The sequence below is a fragment of the Myripristis murdjan genome, chromosome 14, assembly GCF_902150065.1.
Source record: "Myripristis murdjan chromosome 14, fMyrMur1.1, whole genome shotgun sequence".
NCBI lineage: Eukaryota > Metazoa > Chordata > Actinopteri > Holocentriformes > Holocentridae > Myripristis > Myripristis murdjan.
In genome coordinates, this window is record NC_043993.1 from 19,223,194 (window position 1) to 19,244,205 (window position 21,012).

General features: G+C 40.8%; 2 protein-coding genes across 3 annotated transcripts; one reads left to right on the forward strand and one right to left on the reverse strand.

Moving 5' to 3' along the window:
* Positions 1–600: 600 nt before the first annotated feature.
* Positions 601–5,881, forward strand: rnft1 (ring finger protein, transmembrane 1). Its single transcript, XM_030069428.1, has 9 exons — positions 601–796; positions 1,527–1,966; positions 2,048–2,124; positions 2,211–2,311; positions 2,508–2,661; positions 2,774–2,938; positions 3,049–3,114; positions 3,969–4,070; positions 4,813–5,881. Exons 1-9 carry the CDS (start codon positions 771–773, stop codon positions 4,945–4,947), a joined length of 1,266 nt encoding a protein of 421 aa, XP_029925288.1. The 5' UTR covers positions 601–770; the 3' UTR covers positions 4,948–5,881.
* A 2,833-nt stretch (positions 5,882–8,714) lies between these two features.
* On the reverse strand, positions 8,715–20,579 carry rps6kb1a (ribosomal protein S6 kinase b, polypeptide 1a). 2 transcript variants are annotated; one of them, XM_030069013.1, is made up of 15 exons: positions 20,296–20,579; positions 18,989–19,032; positions 18,441–18,561; positions 16,422–16,490; positions 15,809–15,956; positions 15,585–15,642; positions 14,309–14,409; positions 14,038–14,128; positions 13,732–13,822; positions 13,276–13,383; positions 13,123–13,185; positions 12,638–12,715; positions 12,417–12,524; positions 11,570–11,682; positions 8,715–9,842 (listed from the first exon to the last, which is right to left on the reverse strand). In XM_030069013.1, the coding sequence occupies exons 1-15, from the start codon at positions 20,365–20,367 to the stop codon at positions 9,578–9,580; spliced, it is 1,530 nt and encodes a 509-aa protein (XP_029924873.1). In that variant the 5' UTR covers positions 20,368–20,579; the 3' UTR covers positions 8,715–9,577. The 2 variants fall into 2 exon arrangements, with proteins under 2 accessions (XP_029924873.1, XP_029924874.1); XM_030069014.1 differs by lacking the exon at positions 20,296–20,579 and adding an exon at positions 20,076–20,189.
* Between the last annotated feature and the right edge of the window lie 433 nt (positions 20,580–21,012).

The window sequence follows — 21,012 nt, forward strand, 5'->3', positions numbered from 1 at the left end:
AATAACTCAAATCTGATGCAGTAATGTGGTTTATTATATCACCTTAGTCAGAGTACAATAAACCCAGCTGGCCCCTGGAGCAACTGATTCAAAATGCTTTTATACCTCTCATTAACTCCAGCTATTGTGAGGCCAAGATCAAGACCCCTTCTGCCAATTTTATGACGATAGTCAATGTGAATGTATTACACCATTAAAACGTCTTAATTAACAACTGAATTATTTAATGGTGTATTGCATTTGTACCCTCTTCTGAAAATAATGTATACATCATCTGGTTACATTTTATGAGCACTGTCTGAATAACTACATACTTGAGTAAAATACTTTTCCACATTTTTGAAGTATGTGACTTTACAAATTACTTTAGATACAATATAGCAGCAGATGGGATCACCATAATCTCAGGCCCAAGGCTCTGAGCAATGGTGTTTGTGTTTATGCACATCATTAAGGTGTGGTGGTGATTTATTTATTATTATTTTTCCTTTATACTGTCCCACCGAGACCGTGGTTATGGATGTAATTCATTAATATCCCAGCAGATGGCAGAGACGTCATACTCTGCATCCCAACAGCCGTGAAACTCACACGGCGAAGAAGTTGACGTCTGCTGCTGTCGTAAATACGCCAAGATGTCTCTGACCGAGAAGCTTATGACTTAGCTTGAAAGCTAACGAATTAATTTAGTTTTAGACTTTATTTTTTTCCCCCCATTTGTTTCATTTTATGATTTGGACGGTTTATTAGATGGGGTCCAGGAGCTTACCATGAAACTCCGGGTGCAGAATGACAGGTAAACTGAAGCTTTTTTAAAACTGCGTATCCAGAAAGCTAACATGTTTAGGTAGCTCCGGTTGCTATGTAAGGTATGCTAGCTGTTTACATTAGTTGGCTGTGGCTCTACTTTGGGGTTTATCGTGTGTGTTTGGCCTTCACTAATCGCTTTTAGTGTCCTTACGCAAAGTTGTCGGTGTACCTTTAGCTTTAGCTTCGCTTTCAAAAGCACTTTAACGAGACTCTGGCGTTCTTGGTGATTTGTGTTTCCTTTAGCCCGGTGATCTCTTACAAGTTAATAAGTTAAACAAACACTTGTGGATAGCAGAGGAATGTGAACTATCTAGTAAGCTAACTAGCTCACCAAATGTCACCTTACTAGTAGTCAAATGGTCTTCCAAATAATACTGCACTGTGTATTCAACACTCAAAAACATAATAAATCCACCAGGTGACCTTATTGTGAATTTGTCTGTCGAATAACATGGCACCAGTGATAAATGTGGCAGCTGTTTGTATTTTTTTGGAAGGAATTATGTTAAAATGTATTAAATAAATAATAATAAATAAATCGACATGAAGCAATCATTTGTTTACTTTAAATTTATTGACAGAAGTCTTGAAGTCGTTTCTAATTTTTACAGTCTTGTTGAACCTGTTTAGTCCAGTTGCAGTCGCAGTTAGTACTGGGCGTCTTGTGGCTGCAGAGACAATGATATGTTCCTTTTGCTTTCTCTTTTGCACCAAAGGAGTGATACCAGAAGAGTTTTGAAACTGAGGGAGTCTCCAATGGTAATGCAGCCTGATTCAAGTGAGCGAGGTGCTCATGCAGGAAATGGTATAACCCTGACTCTGCAGCCAGAGCTCGTCGCTGGCAGTGCCGCCCACACGGAGAGTAGTGAGGTGCGGGTGACCATGACCGGCGGGCCTGGGGAGTCCAGCGGAGGGGCATCGTCCAGAAGATCCCGAGCGAATTCCCACAGCCACTCCCATTCACATTCACACGGACACACTCGGCCGCAGCACCACTTGCACTCAGAGCCTGAACTCGACGCGGCTGAGTCCGAGCTGGACTCCGGGGAACCCAGCACCTCCTTCTCTGAGCTTCGCTACCTCTTCCGCTGGCTCCAGAAGAGTCTTCCTTTCCTAGTCATCCTTTGTGCTAAACTGGTCATCCAACATGCTCTCGGTAATTCAGAGATAAACAAACAAGGTTATTAAAATTCTCCGTACAAGGCGGCCTGTCTTACTCTTTCTCCTCATTTCCCAGGTTTAGCAGTTGGGGTTGGCCTCTTCACAACTTTTCTGTATGTGAATAGAAACATTCAAACTCAAGTCTTTCTTCAGGTAAGTTATAGACAGGAAAACACATTTTTTTTGTGTGTGTATTGCATTCATTCTCTTAAAATCTGACTTTGTCTGTCTGTTGTCAGGATCGTCACTCAAAGCTGCAGTGCATATGGTTGCTACTCTTCCTGATTTCCTCCACCCTCCTGCTTTACTACACCTTTCTCACTGAGACACTTTACTGTTGGTAAGTTTTTTTCTGTTTCAATTTAGTGTTTCACATCAGCTGCAACATCACAGTACATTGGTATCCAACTTCATAAAGTTAATATCCCTAAAAATTCTTGCTGACCTATAAGCTGATAAAACTAGAATGCAGGAAAAAAAAGTTTTGAAAGGGAGTTGTGTCATTTATTAACCCATGTGTCTTTCCTTCAACCCAGCCTCATCTTCCTCAGCCCAACCATTGAGCCCTTGGGTTTCTGGGAGGTTCTATGGGCAGTTGGCATCACCAACTTTGTAATTAAGTTCTTCTTTATGGGGATTAAGTGCCTTATTCTGCTGCTGCCCTCTTCACTAGTGACCTACAGAACCCAGGTAGGGAAGACACATTTCTTGTGGAGATTGTTTAAAAAAAATGCTGACAACAGGTGACGTGTCGTGTTGAAGATGACCCAAATGCACTGTGTGTGTGTGTTTGTGTGTCCAGGGGCGGTGGCTGATGCTGTCTGAGGAGCTGGGTCAGGTGCACCAGGCCATGGCTCCTGTCCCACTCTGGTTCCGCTACCTGGTCACCTACCAGGAAGGGGACAGCACCCCTGGGTTCACCATGGGTGCTAGTGTCCTGCTGGCTTTGGTCTACCTCATACTGAAGGTGAGAACAACCACAATTAGACAGCAGCAGATTAATAATCATTTGTTCATGTCTGTTTTAATTGTTGTTTGTTTTTTTAACTTGCCTATTTTCTTAAATATCTTTTGCAGCTTTTAGGATTATACGCACATTGTACATCAGTACTGAAAACTGTGAGGATATTTCTCAAGGGCGAGGTAAAGTGATGAACATCTTCCTGAAATATTTGATCCATGAAATGGCACTCTTACTTCTTTGGTTTTTTGTATTATCTGTTATAACAGGATGTTGGGTGGGACATATCATGGGCAGAGATCATTCAAACATTTAAACCAACAGGAAAGAAACAAGGTTTTGTTTTTTTTTATGGAGATTGGTGGATAGCTAAAAAAGTGTTTAGGTTTTTGCTTGAAATTTTTATTTCCACCCACCGGGGCAGCATGAGGGCACCATTAAAGATATTCGTTTTTCCGGGAAGTGGAAGTCATTTGAGTTCATTTCATGTTGTCTTTAAGGCTTGGAATAGGAAACTGACCATTTTTGAAGCACGAGGTCATGAGAGGAATTTTATGCCTGAATTAAACTGTCTCATTTTTCAGGAGAAAAGAAAACAAGCTGCTCTTTTATGGTGGTCAGAGACAAGACATGTTTTTTTCTATCTTTTTAAAATTTGATAATACCAGTCACTTTCTATAACAGCCATTTTATCTAGCCCAGAATGATTTAAGTGACCGTTTTTTAACATCAAGGCACCACATTTTGGGGCTTAGCCCTAACATTGGGATAGTGAAGTGTTTTCCAATGTAGCTGTTCTAAAATTACTATAAATAGTGATAGTCTGTTTATTGCTTTTATAAAACAATTGCTTGATAAATCTGAAAAGCTAAGTAGCACATAAGTAGCAGTACAGTTGTTTTAATATTCAGTTTAACTGTTATGCAGTCATATGCTTTTATCAGGTATTTTACAGAACTTAGCAAATTACAACCAAGCACCTAAACTGTCCATGTTGTGAAAGTGATTTGATTCGCTAATGGTGATGATTCCTCAGCATACGGGCACAGCGGCCACCAGGAGCCAGTGCAGCGAGGCTGGAGACGTCTGCCCTATCTGTCAGGGAGAGTACCGGGAGCCTCGGGCCCTGCTCTGTCAGGTAAATCCACAGAAATACATGGATTATATGTAGACTACAGTTCAGGACCCCTCACATCTATACACACTCAAGGACCTTACCACTTGTAGACAGAGTAACGCCTATGAGTGCTTTAGGCTGGATTCAGGTCGCTCAAGCATAATGTCACTTTACACCTCAAAAGTCATTAGTCTTATATTTGAATTTATGGCTACATTTAGGCTACAATTAATTCTGTTAGACAAAATGAGATACGATCATCTGCATTTGAGTTGGCATTTGTGATGTTATAAAACCCACTGCTGAACTGAATTTTCTGCTTACCTGTTACACCTACCTGTTGGGAAAATGCCTTTAGTAGATTACCCCAACTCATTTTATACTTACCTGTCCAGCTTATCTGTAGAGAGAAATCCAAGAAAATCCTTCTGTTTACCTGTGGAGAGAGAGAGAGAGATTTTTAATCACCACAACCACGAGAGGTCCTTGATCATACAGTGATAACCGTGTGCAAAAAAATATTAGGTCGAAATGTCCAGCAGTATGCGAGAATATCTACAGACTGACACACACACACACACACACCATCAAATGCATGATTCCCTCCAGACTGTTGCCTGGTGGAGAAAATAATAGAAGGTCTCAAAAAGCATTAAATTTAACTCTGATACCTTTAGACACTCCACTGTCTGAATCAAATGAAACGATTTATGTCCATTTTCTTCTTCTAGTCGCGTGTAATCGCTGTTTCTCTTCTTTACAGCATATATTCTGTGACGAATGCATCGCTCTGTGGTTTAACCGGGAGAAGAGCTGCCCTCTCTGCCGGACTGTGATCACAGAGAAGGTCTACAAATGGAGGGACGGCGCCACGTCTCCCCACCTGCAGATCTATTGACTGAATGGAAGGAAGAGACGGGGAGTTTGGGTTTGGGACGTAATTGATGCATCTTTGATATGTGAGTTGATGTGGCTGACAAACCCCATTGACACATCATGTTGTCCACACTGTTCCTCTATTAGTAAAGGGCTGTGCCCACTACTGGCTAAGGTCAGCAAGGACACCTCACTTGCACCTTGGTATGCTCTGGTTAATAATGTACCAGGAAGTTTCTTTGTCACACTTAGTGACAACTCAAAGTTGGGTTTCTGCATGCCCTCTCATGTTGTTTTGTTTTGCTCTTTCCTTTTTTTGTCACGTTGCATTGTTCACCTTTTATTTTGTCCATAGAGGAACAAGTACAAACTGTCCTTGTGGGACAGGAAATTCCCAGTGTTTCTACTACTTGTAAATATGGGCGGATATGACAAATATATTAAAAACTGGTATTTTAGTCAGATTTCTCCACACTCTTAAGTTGGATCAGATGTGAACCACATGAAATCTTGTTTTGCTCAGTGTTTCTAAATGTGTGGTACTTACCGACACTTGAGTCTGAACTGTAACTATAACGGTGTATTTGCAGAGGTAAGCATCCACACAACCTCAGCAGTCTGTGCATGCTGACCTCATGGGTGCTCTAAGAATGACACATGTTATGGATAAATAATTTGTTTTTTCAGACTTTTATGCTTTCAGTTTTTGGTGATTGCTTTTGGTGATTGCTTGCAATTGAGAAAAAGGATGCAACAGAGCTTGGGATATTAATTTGATCCACACATAAATTATTTTTCTATTGAGGTGGTGAAGCCTCCTTTTTGTAAAAACCAAAGAGAGGGAGAATCATCTATTTTATTACATAATATGTACTGAAACCATTTCACACTGTTTTTTCAATTATTTTTGTCCTTTCAGATCCACAAACTATCTGAATAAAGATATATACAAGTGATTGAGATTTATGACTTGTCTTTGGTTGGTAGCAAATGGACAGTCATGCAGTTGCTGAGCAAGTTAAATGAGACCGAGTAAATGGCTTGAGAAAATTCTTGTGCTTACTGAAGTGAGAATTATTTTGGGGATGTAAGGAAATTGAAAATGGAGATTGTTTACCTGTGCTTTAATGAGTAAAACAGGGCACTCGCTATGCCTGTCTTGTTTTATTCTCACATCTTGGGAGGCAGGAAGACAAAGAGAGTGGAGCTGCACAATAAAAGCTACAAATATTTGGAAAACCAAAAGGAACTGGAGAAAGAGAAGTTGATGGGAAGCATAAAAACTCAAGAGAAAAGATGTGAGGTGGCGGTTCCTAAAAATAGAGAAGAAAAAAAGAAGCCTGTTCAATTCCCATTCAGGAGAAACTGCACTGTCCTACTGACCTCAAATGACTTAAAAACAAACATGTATGTTCAAATCTTTTAGTACATCTGTTTAGGACAGTCTGTGTGCATGGTGTACAAGAATTTGGGAGCCAGTCGCTGTTGCAGCTTTAATGCTCTACTCACATGAATGTTAGAGAGGATGTTATGCTTGCTCAAAATATGCATGTATAAACAATGTGTCCTCATTAATTATAAAGCATCATGCTCTAGAAGGCACTCAAAACCTTTTTACTTCACGTAAAACCTTAGTGCTCTAGAAAGTAATGCAGCCATTATCAGGGTTAGGGTTCAGAGGTCTCGTCCACTCAAGTTGAGTCCAAAATAAAGAGAACTTACCACTTTCCTAAACCAAATCTGTCATAACTTTCTCAGAAACAAGACTAATCTTTTTTTTTATTTTATTTTATTTTGACTTCATTCATTCATTCATTCATTATGTACATGATACACATCAGTATTTCCCATCTCATAGAGCAGGTGTTGGGGTGACAAGGAAATCAGCACAGAAAACTTTATTGAATTCCCATCATTGATTTGAAAACACCTTTTTTACCCAAAGGCTCACCGGTAATGAACCCTTCTCTTTACAGTTTTTTTTTCCACATTAAGGCCAACTAAACCAGGTTTCTGGAACTTCCCAATACAGAGGATGCTTCTCGGGCATTCAACTGCAGATCCCCAAAAGACTGACCAAGGCAGACCTGAATAAAAGCAAAGTTTGTCATTTCAGAATGACCGCATTCAGATCATGTCACAATCAATTGGAAGAGCAAAGAAATGCACATCGTTCAGAGACACGACAACTGCAAGTGTATGTTGTGGATTAATCCCAAAGCATTCCATACACATCTACAATATGTACTGTATGTACAAGCTGTAATCTGTCAAGAAAGGCACAAAGCCATTCCCACTGGCTTTGCATCATTCCCCCTTTCCCCACACACACACACACACACACACACGCACTCTCACACACAATATTCTGTCCATATTTCTAGCACTGCAAACTGAATTTCAAGTTTTGCGCAAGGAAAGTACAAGATATCAAAACATTTGTTTTCTGCAAATCCCCCTTGAATATGATACTATGATGCACAATAAATATTCTAAAGACATTAAGGACACTGTCCCCAATTTAGGAAAGAAAAAAACAAAAACAAAAACAAAACAAAACATTTTTGCTGTAAAAGATGTTCACTGGAAATAAAATCATATACAAGCTTACTTTTATGACAAAATAAGTCTCCAACATGAGTGACAAATCAAATTGTTTACAGATTTCACTGCTGTTTAATCTATAATTAACTACATAATAAATACATCATTTGCATAGTGTGACTGATGCAGTGGAAACAGAATGGCACTTTAAATAAATACACATTGAAACAAATCAGTCAAACTGGAGTAAAAGAGTGGAGTGACTGCTTTTGAAAATAACAATTGTTGCACCTGGGACCAGGTGAGCTGCACAGGCAGAAATCAAATAGTTTAGCCCAACACATCCATATTAGGACCTCTTAACACTATAGCCATTACACAACCATTAAAAAATACTTTGCAAAATCAGGTAGACATTGAAAAATGCTTCTGCAAGCACTGTTGTTGCAGATAAAGTCAATAAGATCAAATGAGTGTTTGGTTTACTGAAACAGTGATTTTGGTCAATCAATTAAAAATCAGATATTTGGATGCTTAGAAGTGTGGGAGCAATCCAAACACAGGCTAATTTTCATATATGTTTATGCAGAAGGTCTACAGCCTTAATAATCAACTAAAACATAAGAGTAGAGTCTGAGCCAGAAATTGCCTGCAGCGAGCCGAACTGGCATCATGGGAATCTGCATCAGACACACCGGTCTGCTTTGGGGCAAGAGGGTCAGATGGCTTGGACTCCAAGGCTCATATAGCAGCTTCAAATCACATCAACAGGTCATACACCTCAATTCAAACAGGATTTAAGTGAGGGTTCACTCATCTAAGTCTTGGTTTATCCCTCCATCACTGAGAGCCCTATTATTGTCAATGCACAATAAGCGTATGCAAAACACCCAGGCACGTAAGACACAATGTAGCCTGAATCAATAAAAGGCAGTGGTAAGATTTTGGCTGGGTGCATTCGGGGTTATCTGGGCCTGAAGCGAACAGACACGCTCTTCAGTTTGTTGGTCTCCTATTATGACAGTGGCATTAAGGCCACACGAACAGATCGGATGAAAGCAATTTGCCATAGGATTCATCAGAGCCAAGCGCAGGAGATCGAAGTGACACTCAAAAAGGCATTTCGAGTCAGTTTACATTCAACATAAAGAAACTGAATAGTACTTCCAGACAGGCTTGCTACATACAGCATTCCAGTTGGACAACTAAAGCAGTGCCAGCATTTGGTATTGATTACGGTGGAAGTGATACGTTTAGCTGAAAATTTTGCCTCTATCTTTTTTCTTTCTTTCTTTCTTTCTTTCTTTTTTTTTTTTTTATATTTATAGCTGCTTTCTCATAAGTTGTGCTGTCTACTCCTGATCACACTCTTCAAGTGACAATGCAAAGTGAAAAAGGCAATATGATTTTCATCTTCACAAGCAAGTGGAAAACAATCAAACAGGAATACTGTGTTCATTCTGGAATTGTTATCGAATATTTCTAACCTCTAGTAGTGTAACCTATAACCTCGTATCATAACGTGGTATTATTAAAAAAACAAACAAACAAACAAACAAAAAAAAAACAAAGCCGAGCATCTTGACGGAGGACATCACCACCCTTTGTTACTGGTTTTCTCTTTACATGGATGCAAAGATCACATATCCTGTCTCGCTCCATATGATGGAAGCAACTAGCAGTAAACACTAGAAGTAACACTGTGCAGACTCAAAGGTGTAAAGCACCAGTATGCCGTACAATAATGCCAGTCAAGGACAGTGAAACCAGGCGGATCAACTGCGCTCTGCCCCCTTATCAGCTGGCATTACACAGCCAACAACCAGGTCCACTTTCAGTCAAGAGCTCCTCTCTCATAACGCTCCTCTGACTGGCGAGATATCTGCTGGATTTGATTGTTGATTATCTGGGGCAGGCGGAGGAGGCCAAGCTAAACCAGGAGGAGGGGGAGGCCGAGCGGGAGGGAAGGCGCTGCTGGAGGAGCTGGTGATCGGAGTCGACAGTGTCAGTTAATTGTTTAATTTCTACAAGTCTCTTCTTTGCACAAAAACAATAAAACAAAGAGGAGGAATTGGAAGAGGACTAAAGGTTCTGAGGCAAGCCAAGCGTCATAGGTTCATCCGCAGATGCTCGGGCCGCTTGGAGTTCATGGGATAGGCTTGCTTTTTGAAGGGCCCTGTGCCAATGATGCCCGAAGGCTGCCTGATGGGAAGCGGCGCCGAGGCCTCAGAGCTGCTGCTGCTCATGTCCATGTGCTCCACAGACGACACCTCCATCGGCTGCTCCACAGAGCTGCCGGGGGAGAGCAGAGACGGGTCGCCAGACAGCGTGGGTCCCCGGGGCCAGCAGTCCCCACCAGCAAACTTCACAGGACTGGAATGGGAGAGTGGGACAGAGATTAATTTGCGTTTTCTATTCCATATATACTAATAATAATGGATACAGGTTGTTTAAGTATGCTCTACTGATAAGATCCCAATTTGGCCATTTCAGATTAGTTGATTTTTGGTAAGTAACAGATGCACAGATGATTTCATGCTTGTGTCGAGTGTGGATTCACAGAGTGATTGGAGTCATTCACTATTGTGAGTGCAAGCCGTGTGATGGCTCTGTCATTCATGTCTGAGATACCAGGCGTGGGAGAGTGGATGATTTTGGAGGATGATATGGCGCGAGTGTTGTCTTTTCCTGTTTTAAAAACGGCATTACAGAAAAGGGATGCTGATTTCTGAACTTATTAGACAGCTGTAGCTGTTCTGTCATTTGCCTCCACCAGCTTGGTCATCATATCCACATTACTAATGATTGTTTATCAAAAATCTCTTGTGTGTAAATGTCTTATGAAAGTACTAACAGCCATCCCTTCATTATCACTGCAATGTTATAAATAAATATTAAGGTATTCATTCAAAGATATTGTGATATTTGATTTTGTCTAATCACCCAATCCTACTTTAATGAAACACATACAAAATACAATTAGTCACATATAGCAAAACACAAATAGCTATTGGTGTTGTGCAATGAATTAAGGTCAATATAGATCATTAATCATCATCTTCCTGTGTCTGACACCAGAAGGGGTTGGCTACTCAGAATGGATTAGCACTTGTAGGGATGTCACAATACAGTAATTTTGGTACTTCATAAAAACACCAGTGAAACTCCATGATTCCTCAACACTTGATTGAATGCTACAGGTAAAAACATTCAGCACACACCCCTTCAATCAAAAACTGTGTCTATAAATTATATAAAAAAAGGTAAACAATATCTGTTCAGTTTGAGGTCCACAAAAGAAAATCCATCCGGCCTGTACTTTAGTGCCGGGGGACAGAGAGGATCACTGCAGACTGGAAACCTAGCCAAGAGTGCATAGACTGCACTAAGATTAGGTGGGGAAAATATCTTTTTTGTATTTTGGGTCAACTGTTCCTTAAACATACAGGCCAAATTAGAATAAGATCACAGAGTTACAAGTGTAACACTGGCGTGTAGCCCCCAAAGAATAACACTGTTTGCAGATTGGCTTATAAGGATCAGCAATGCTTTCGATAGGTGAAGACGTTCCATATTGGATTGGTCTCTCGCTGGTGGGTGTTCCCAGTTTTGTCTCCTATGTGCGTTCACATGACGGAGTAATATTGTAAATGTTGTTTTCTGACTTTGTACCTAAGCATCAATTTTTGTGACAATTCTAAGCACTAGACTAAGATTTTATTTTCAGTGCAGACCACCACTGGTTAAGTCTAGGGCTAGGCTTTATTCATATCCAAGTTCCCAGCCCTAAATCTTTTTTTTTAGACTAAAGAGATAAAAAAAAACAAAAAAAAAACAGCATGTTGGGAAACCATCTTATTACATCATAGCTCCCAAAATAAAGTCAAAGCAAACACTGACTGAGGTAACTCTTAATTTACCTAGGAAGACCATAAAAATACTATGAATATAGGTAAAGCTGGAAATTTTACCATGCCTTTTCTAGGGAATAGTGGAAAATTGAGGGCATAGAGGTTGGCAGGAGTTGAAATGACAGCAATCTGTGAGTGATCAATATAATTCAATGAAATGAAACCAGAGACAAAACAAACCGCTGTTACCTCACAGGTGTTCTTGGGCTTCCAGGGAGCTTCCGCGGTGACCGGACCTTTGGCTCAAAGGAGAACTTCTCCTTGACGTTTTCAAGAACAGATGGGGCTACATATGTGAAACCCTGAGAATAGAAAGGGGGATGGGGAGAATGGGGGGGGGGGAGAACATCTGAGTCCACCTCTTCAAAGACCATCTTTCCAAAAACAACCCACAGCTAATGATGAGCAATGAAACACTGACTAAACCCTATCATGCAATGCGGTGGAACACTTCAGTGGAGCTTCCAGGAAAAGGAGCAGGACAGAAACAGATGGCATGCATTAAGTTATTCTCGTAAGAACTAGTTGTTGAAAAGGAAATAAAAAACATTAAGTCCAGTGCTTTCCTTTGTTTGTATGTTTGTGTGCAGACAACACAGTGACAATATGGGGCATGAGAGAAGGTACTGCTTAAAACTGGTCATTTCCTTTAAATGCCCAAGCCTAGATTGTGCAACATCACCTGGAATACTGCTGTCACTCCACTAACAGCAAAATACGTCCATCTGAATGAACTGAATATCTTCTATCACACTCAAAATGACTTTCTCAGATCAACATCCAACTACTAATTATGAGGTGGATACAAATATGCATTTACATCTGTAGCTTTAATCAAGACATAATCAACTGGATCTGCATTGTGTCACAGAGAAGCCTGAAAGCATTACGAGTACCTTCTAATCAAACAAGCAGTCTTCACTTCTGTATATAAAAACACATATAATGATACAGTGAAAAGCTTCTACACTGGGTATTTCACATATGAAACAACAACGCAATGAGGTCCACAAGATGCCTGGACGCAGTTACCCACCAGGAAGACTTGATTGGCACTTTCACTGAGTGTGGAGTCGTCGGGGCTGTCCACTGGGGTCTGGCTGGTGAACTTGGAGTCAAACTGGCTGACGTCATCAGCTGATTGCTGCCAAAGGAAGCAGGCCTGTTAGTCACCTGGCTGGGACAGGTCACAGTGCATGTCCCTGCTTAAAACAGCACTGCTGTTCATTTTTAGAGCACTCCGCCGGTCAAACTCACCAGGAAAGGCTTGAACGGAGGCTCTACTTTGCGGGCGAGGAGGTCATCCCAGTTTATATGCCGGAAGAATGGGTGGACCTGGGGATAACCATAACAGCAGCAGCGTTAGCAAAACCACCACATCAAGGATTTTTTCAACCAGTCTGGGCTGGGCTTGTTATGGCTATTTGCTCACCCAGGAAGATACTGTTTTTTAATATCTTCTAATATTTTTTAATCTTTTCTATATCTTTTTCTGTGCTTTTCTTTCACAAAACCTGTAACTTTTTAACATGGCATGCCAAGCACAAGCTTTTTTTTTCCCGTTTGTGTGTTGGTGTGGAAGGTTCCAGGTTTTCCAGGACACATCGGACCCGTGAACAGGTTTTCAGGATGAAATAGAACAGACACAAAAGGAGGATTTCTTACTTGGTGAGGCCAATGTGTTGGCAAACGGCATACATATGCAGGCTCACGCCTGCGTTTCAACAGATGTATTTATTTACCTGGACTTCTGAGGCGTCGCCTGGTCCAGCTCCGAGTCGTAACGAGGCATTTCGTTTCAGCAGCTGAAAAAGAGTTTAGAGACTCTGGCACTCTGTCTCCAGGACATTCAAATATGTGAGGCGTGATGCAGAATCAACATATTCACTGCTTACCTTCTTCAGAAGGTCCCTGGCTTCTTGTGTGAGGTAAGGTGGAAGGTTGAGTTTGCACTTTAAGATTTTGTCAATGGTCTTCTTTCTGTTTTCCCCTGTGAATGGGGGCTATGGAAGACAAAGACACCATCATTTGTTGAGCAAATTGTTCCTAAAACAGGCGGAGATTTTATACGATCCCATTTTGTGAATGTGATGTATAGATCATTCTGAACATGAGGAAATGATTACTGGAGTTGGATGACATGTTGTAGCTAGGGTGTAAAGATTTATAGTTAAAATAAACTTCCACAATACAACTTCACTTCACTTCATTTCATTAATAAAATATTGGTCAAATGATTTCCTGACATAGTTTTAACAGCGACAAAGTTTCAAAAATATCTCTTGATGATGAAAAAAAAAAATCTTGCTGTCTTTAACACTACTCATATGGGTACAACAGTGTGTACTTACCGCTCCTGTTAGCATGTCGTACATGAGCGCTCCCAGACTCCACCAGTCCACTGCCCGGTTATGGCCGCTCCTCATTAGTATCTCTGGAGCCCTGAGGAAGGAGAAGTGAAGGACAAGCTGATTATTACACGTGATTACACTGTGAAAAATACACAGCCAAATCATTGTCTCTTACTGTCCTTAAAACACCAGGAATCATGTTTGAATGTTTGTGTCTTCACAACTGGAATCTGATAACATCCCGAGCCCGGGTACATCCCGAAAAAAAAAAAAACTATATAGAGCTCTGACAACTGTGTGACATACATGTACTCTATGGTGCCGCAGAAGGTGTGGGTGACTGTTCCATCGTGGATAGACTCTTTACACAGGCCAAAGTCTGTCAACTTCACATGACCTGCAGGGAGAGGGAGCCAAAACAACAAGAAAAACAACTTAGCACCAAACAAGCCAAACAATCAGACTTGCCTATTCTTAGAGTAAGAGGCTGTGCATGAAGAGAACACAACACATCAACACATCAAAGGTCAGTGTCTACAATCCGCGCTTTGCCAAGTGTCACTTAAAGTTGCTGTACCGTTGTTGTTGAGCATGATGTTCTCAGGCTTCAGGTCTCTATAGATGATGCCTTTCTGATGCAAGTGACCCAAAGCCATCGAGATCTCAGCCAGGTAGAAACTGTCAACAGAAAAAAAAAAACAGACTGGTGTAGCACTGAACAGGGAGTGAATTTTAATTAGCATTCTCTCAAACAACCTGTTTTCCCCCACTACCCATCAAGAACAGTAAACCCATTTGATCAGTCAATCAGTTTGATAATCCATACATTCAACTGGCACTCATATCTCTGTGCTCAAGGTGTTGTGCTGTTTATACAGTTGTTGATATTATTCCACAAACAGCAAAACATCACACCTTGTCATCTAGCAGCACTCTTTATGTAATCACTCTCTCCAATGCTGTATTTACACAACAGGAGAGCATAAACTGCAGGTTCCAGCTTCCATTACAACCAACCCAACGCCATGCATGTGCAAACTATTATGTGATTCTGCATGACACAGCTTACACACCAGTCATACTTAACAAGCATGTTGGCCAACACAGAGGACAGAATATGTTACGTTGCAAGCAGTGCAAAAAATAAAGTGCAAACACACCAAACAATGACTGCCTAACCTACTTACCGTAATGTTTCTCATGCCTGTCATTCCCTTTGGCTTCTTTTTGATCCTGTCTGACTTGTGTGGGCTTTATTCTAAATATGACAGCACGCTGTCTTCATCCAAACACTTGCTTCCTGTCTAATTGAAACCTTTTGTGGTATAAGTGCACTGTACCCATAACACTGTAGGTCTAATGCTGAAATATCATGACATTTCTGATCCCACTGTGACTAATATGTCAAAACAGGGGATGTCTTCAACAATAGTGTTTTTGTTGGGATGCCCATGTTGTGGTCTATTGAAAAGGGGACAATATTGTCCAGATTCAGGGGCACTGACTTGGAAATTATGCACAAACAAAGCTGCATATTAGGAACATGAAACTGTTTAACATCCCTGTTTTGGGCTGGACTGGCTAACTCCAAAACATTTTTCAATCAAATCAAACAACAGTAACTTCTATTAGAAAAACACTATGTAAAAGATCCATTCAGTAAAAGAGAAGCTATTTTGTCAAAAAAGGATGTAAATTAACTATTGTAAATTTTGCTATCATACATTTTCTAAAAGGAATTATGTTTTTCAGATGGTGTACATCTCACACTTGACACTCAAGTAGATTTCAAGCTCAGTTTGTTTAAGTATAGCTAATATCTGGATTGCCACGAGAGTGACGGACTAACTTACCATGCTGTGTCCTCCATAAAGATGCCCTCTCTTTCCAGCTGCATAAACAGCTCTCCACCTGTAACAACCACACACTAAATCTGTCAATGAAATGAAGGCACGATTGGAACAAAAACCCAGTTTGTTACTAGGTTTAAAAATCAAACAAAGACATGTACAGTACGCATGAACTAAAAATACAGGGTGTATATATAGTATGAGTGAGTTTGCGTCACGATCCTCACCACTAAGATACTCCAAGATGAGGTACAACTTTCCCCCAGTCTGGAAGGCGTAGATGAGATCCACAATGAAAGGATGCTTCACCTCCTCCAGAATGTTCCGCTCTGCTTTGGTGTGGGCCGTGTCCTTTGCATTTCGCACTATCATGGCCTGGCAAGAAACAGAAAAGCACATAGGGATGAGGTGCGAAACCTATTGTGGCAGCAACTTAAAAAGGGTGCTGGCTTGTGACAAGGCCTCAACATCAGCGGCAGAGGTGGAAGAGGAATCAGAGCTCCTGCATGGCAGCTTAAGTCTCATTAAGCCAATAAACACAGTCATTACCAAACCCTCAGCCTTCTGGGAACATGAGCTGGCCTTTCAGGAATAGACAAGAACCAGCGGCATGTCAATTAGAGAAAGGAGGCCAAGCTGTACGGAACAAGCAGGCTTGAGGTTTCATGGGAAAGTCCACCGATGCCATTATTTTGGGTGGTCTGGTCGTGCTGCATACCTGAATGCACCGATGTGTCACCAGGGCAAATGCCAGCACAGCATGTTTGTTTTGTTTTGTTTTTGGTTAGAGGAACTGCAATACAAAAACATGACACCTTGCAGAACAACCTGAAACCTTACCTTCTTCAAAACTTTCATGGCGAATATTTTCCCCGAAGTAGCACCAGACACCTTCCGAACTTGAAAGACCTGGGGGAAAAAAAAGACAGTATGGGATTTTTTTTTTTTTTTGTTAAAGTCAAACAATAGGGCCAATATTTTCCCTCAAGTGGCACTTTCAATCCTAACAACACTGAAGACATACACATACACGTATATAAATAGGGAGGACAAAAAAAATAGAAACAACTCTCAATAATGTAGTCCAGTACAAGACCTATATGCTTCCGCTTTGCAATAATACACTTACAGTTCATCATGGAATATCTTGGAGGGACAAAATTTCATAAACTAGCTTGTTGCAACGATGACATGCTATTATATTACTATTACAGTATCATGCACAAATTCAGTAAGCACTTTAGAACAAGCCATTCTTTCACTAAATGTATCTGACTTTATTTATTTATTTATCTATTAAGTCAAACAAGGGGACAATTTGAGTTATAAAGCTGATTTTAGTCCTAAGACGATAGTATCTTGTCTGTTTGCTGTGAACTAGGCCTGAACAATGTTAAAGGAAAAAAAAAATCATATTGTGGTTATTTTGACAGATACTGCAACCGTGATTCACAATTTTAATGAATCAGTTCTGGAGAACTGATTTGTATGTCTGGGCATCTCTGTAGCACCGCAATACATTATTTATGACACCTTCTTGCCCATTTTACCTTCATCAAAAAACTGCAGCTCCTGCGATTTGGATACGACACTTGGCCATACAGCAGTTTCAATAATATTTTGATTAACTGTTCAGTCCTACTGGGAACTTCAATTACTGTCTTATATGACTCAACTAAACATTACAGATTACAAGGTTTTACGAACAAGCGTAAAGGATAATATGAAGATCTGCAGATGTTATGGTACTCAACATGCATTCATACTCTCCAAGATACTAGATCAAGGAGTCATCTGTTTTGCTTGTGAAAATGACAGCATACCTCAGACACTCATGGGTCAGAGTGACTGTATGTCCTCTGGGGAGCACTTTGACTCCGCATGAACCAAAGTCACAAAACCTTGAAAGGCCATTTGCCCTTCTCCTCGCCCTTAGTTTTCAAGCCAAAGAACTTCTTTTAAACTAAAGTCAAAAAATATAACTACACAAGCATATCAAAACAAATGACACAGTGTGTCAAAAATGTATGACTTTGTAATGCTAACAAATTCCCCAGTTACAGAAACCGTCCTCTTAATCAGCAGACATAAAACCACTTCAAGCAATGATTCAAGTGATACGTCTCTTTGATGAACTGAAAAATGCTTCAACAAGTTATTGTGATGTGCACTTTCAAAGTCAGGCCTGGAACAGAGTAGCTCAAAAAAAAAAAAAAAAAAAAAAAAAAAAAAAAAAAAAAAAAGATAATAAGACTTAATGTTTAATGGATTTATGGGGTTAAAATTCTACTTTTACATTTCACATCGCTGCACAAATGACTTGACTCTAACATTTCCGTTAAGTGTGGACAGCAGTTAAAGCAGGGAGTGACACAGAACTTACTGGTAAAGCTGGAACAGGTACAATTTTTACTCTTCTACTAAATGACCTTAATGTGTCTCAGGAGGCTGGATAAGGTTTGTGATGAAAACCAATGATGATTTCTCGGACAAGTGCTGAAATTTCTTCTTATTTCTTCTCTTCTTTCCAACCCTCTTCAATGAAGGGCCGTGCCACCAGCCAACAGAAAAAACAAGCAAAAAACCACTCTCTGCTCTTATTAGATATAGCTTACTTGTGTCTTTGGTTAAAATATGATTTTATGTAGTTACAGACCAGTGTAATCTGTGCTACAGACCAGTAGATGTTTGTGTAATTACTACTGGTTGCTAATCAGAGGTCAATAAAAGTTATAGATGATTTGCTAAACCCCAATATGGGGTAATAAGGGTGTGGAAAAGGACATGAATGTGTATTTGAGCTGGAGTTTTCACAGGTATGGTCACATTATTTCCATGCCTAGGAATCGGACGCCTCACCTTTCCATAGCCACCTTTTCCCAAGACTCTCAGCAGCTCGAAGCATTCAGGCCTGATCTGCTCTGCTCCCTTGTTGACGTTGTTCTCAGAGATTTCAAACTTCTCACAGTCGTCCATGTTACTGGCAGAGGAGGAAAAAAAAAAAAGATTAAATTATTATCATTATACTTGACACATAAATAGAACATTTGAGCTTGAGTGTGGTCATGTTTAAAGATGTGAGGGTGAAATAATTACAGTGCTGTAGAAGGTAAAACAGCTGAGTGCGTAAGATTGGTATGCATTATTGCTCTGGCTCACAAACCTTTTTCATACAAACAACCATCAAACAGATCCACATCTGACCTCCATTTGATTGCATTCTACGCTATGAAACTCCATCTGAGAGGATTTTTCTGACTAGACAGGATCTGATGCAGAATTACTACTTTAAATGAGATGGTAACAACAGCCCAGGATGAAAAGCTATATACACAATGTCAGTGAAGTGAAAGCAAAATGAAACCATTCCTTGTTGCGTGGACCTTTACAGGATGCCATGTACTCACAATTCAAACCCACTGCACTGGTCCATGTATTCAGCGAGCTGGCCCTGAGAACAGAGGAACAACAGGACACAAAGTCTGAGTACATGGGAATGTCAGGAATGCTCCTTACAAACCAGCCTTACCTTGTTCATAGCTGCATTAGGTTTTGCGTTAGAAGGTTTTAGTATACTGCAGCTGTCCCACGAACTGGATGTTAATTTAACAATTTGTTGTTAATCTATCAAGAGGGATTTAACCCCTGCTCTCTTAAACTGAACAGGTCAAGTACAAGTAACTTAGCTGGGCACTGAAGTTCACAGATCAGAGAGCAGCAGCTCTTAGCTAAGCAAGAAATGATTATTTCTAGCTTTGCTGATGCTGCCATTAACTAGTAACATTAAATAAAAAAAAAAAACACCAGCAGTCTGTAACTTGTTCAATATAGAGAAGTGGACGAGAGTGAAGATGTATGTCATGTCAAGTGTGAGATGAGCTGGAAAAAAAAAAAAAAAACTCAGATAGTGGGTGTCGATAAGCTAGCAAACTGTGTGCGACGGTCCCTTTATCTTCAATTCAGAGGTCCATTATCGGACAATTCAGCCTGCACATCGACTTCCCAGCAAGTCAGTCTCTTTCGTCATTATAATTGTCAACAAACCACTGGTTAGCAATGTCACAGCAGCTGTACAACCACGTAGTTCGTTCATGTTAGCTAGCGTCTAATTTTCTTGCGCCGGACGAATACCGATGCAGCGCCTAAAGCGATCGGCAGCCTACATCCATTATCGGACAGCAGCCAAGCCCGGTGTGGTCACTAGTGTTTGCCTGCTGCTGTTACAGCCGCTTCGCACTGCTTCCGCTCCTGTTTCTTTACCCGACGGGGATATTGGCTGCACTGCTGTAAATTCATACATGCGCAAAGGTTATCTGGGGTGAGAGCGGTGTTGATCTAAGGTTATGTCGTGCACAGCTAGCTGGAGAGCCGCAACAGTAGTAATCGCGTCCGATAATTGCTGCTCCAGCGTTTGAGCAGGCGGATGCGCTTGTGCGACATAATTAAACTGACTTTTTACATGGAAAATATGTTGCATACCATTACAAAACTCACCATATTGGCAAGCCTGTTTAAATAATGGCCACAGACTGGTTATGGGACTGCCGTCCAAATTTCGCGGGAAACCCGAGAGAGGCATATGAATCGGGCTTGTGTCCGATAATGGATGCCTGGCCGCTAATCTTAGCAGCACAGGCCTCCTTCGCCTTGCCACGCACTGAGCGCTAACCCGCACCGGCTAACGGCGTTAGCCGCGACGTTCACGTTAACTCACCCCGTCTTCGAGTTCGTCGTCAGACACATTCTCATCCGGTTGATCCAAATCGATGTCGAAAACCCCAGCCATGGCCACACGGTCCTTCACGGAGTATTTAGTGAGAAAACAGGGCCCCGGTCCCCCGCCTCATGGGAGAGCCATCACCGTTACAGCCGGCTACAGTAGAAAGCATGAGCCAACATCCAGCTAAACAAAACAACACAACACAGCAAAGCCTCTAGTGTCGGCCACCGGCACTACGGGGCTCAGGAGAGCGCCTTCTGCATACCGGCGCACTGTGAAAACACCAGCGCAGCACAGCGGCCCATTCCAACCTGTACGGTAATGTATAATAATAATAATACTAATTTAAAAAAAAAAAAGAAAAAAAAAAAAAAAAGAAAGAAAAGGTAATCAGGATCCACATCCTATGATCAATCTGGACAGGCCGGCCAACTACCCCAGAGGAAAAATTACTGATACTCGGACAAATCCATAATACTGTGGGAACTAGAATGATAATAGAACAAAAAAAAAGAGTTCACGTTGATGCATTTATATATATATATATATATATATATATATATATATATATAATACATTTTAATTGAGTTTTGATGTTTGCGTTATGATGATGACCTATGTTACTATGTTAATACCACATCACGTAGTAAAATGTTCCTATAAAGAGACTTAATTGTGGTAGTCTGTTCAGCAGTGAGTTTATTGTTAAAA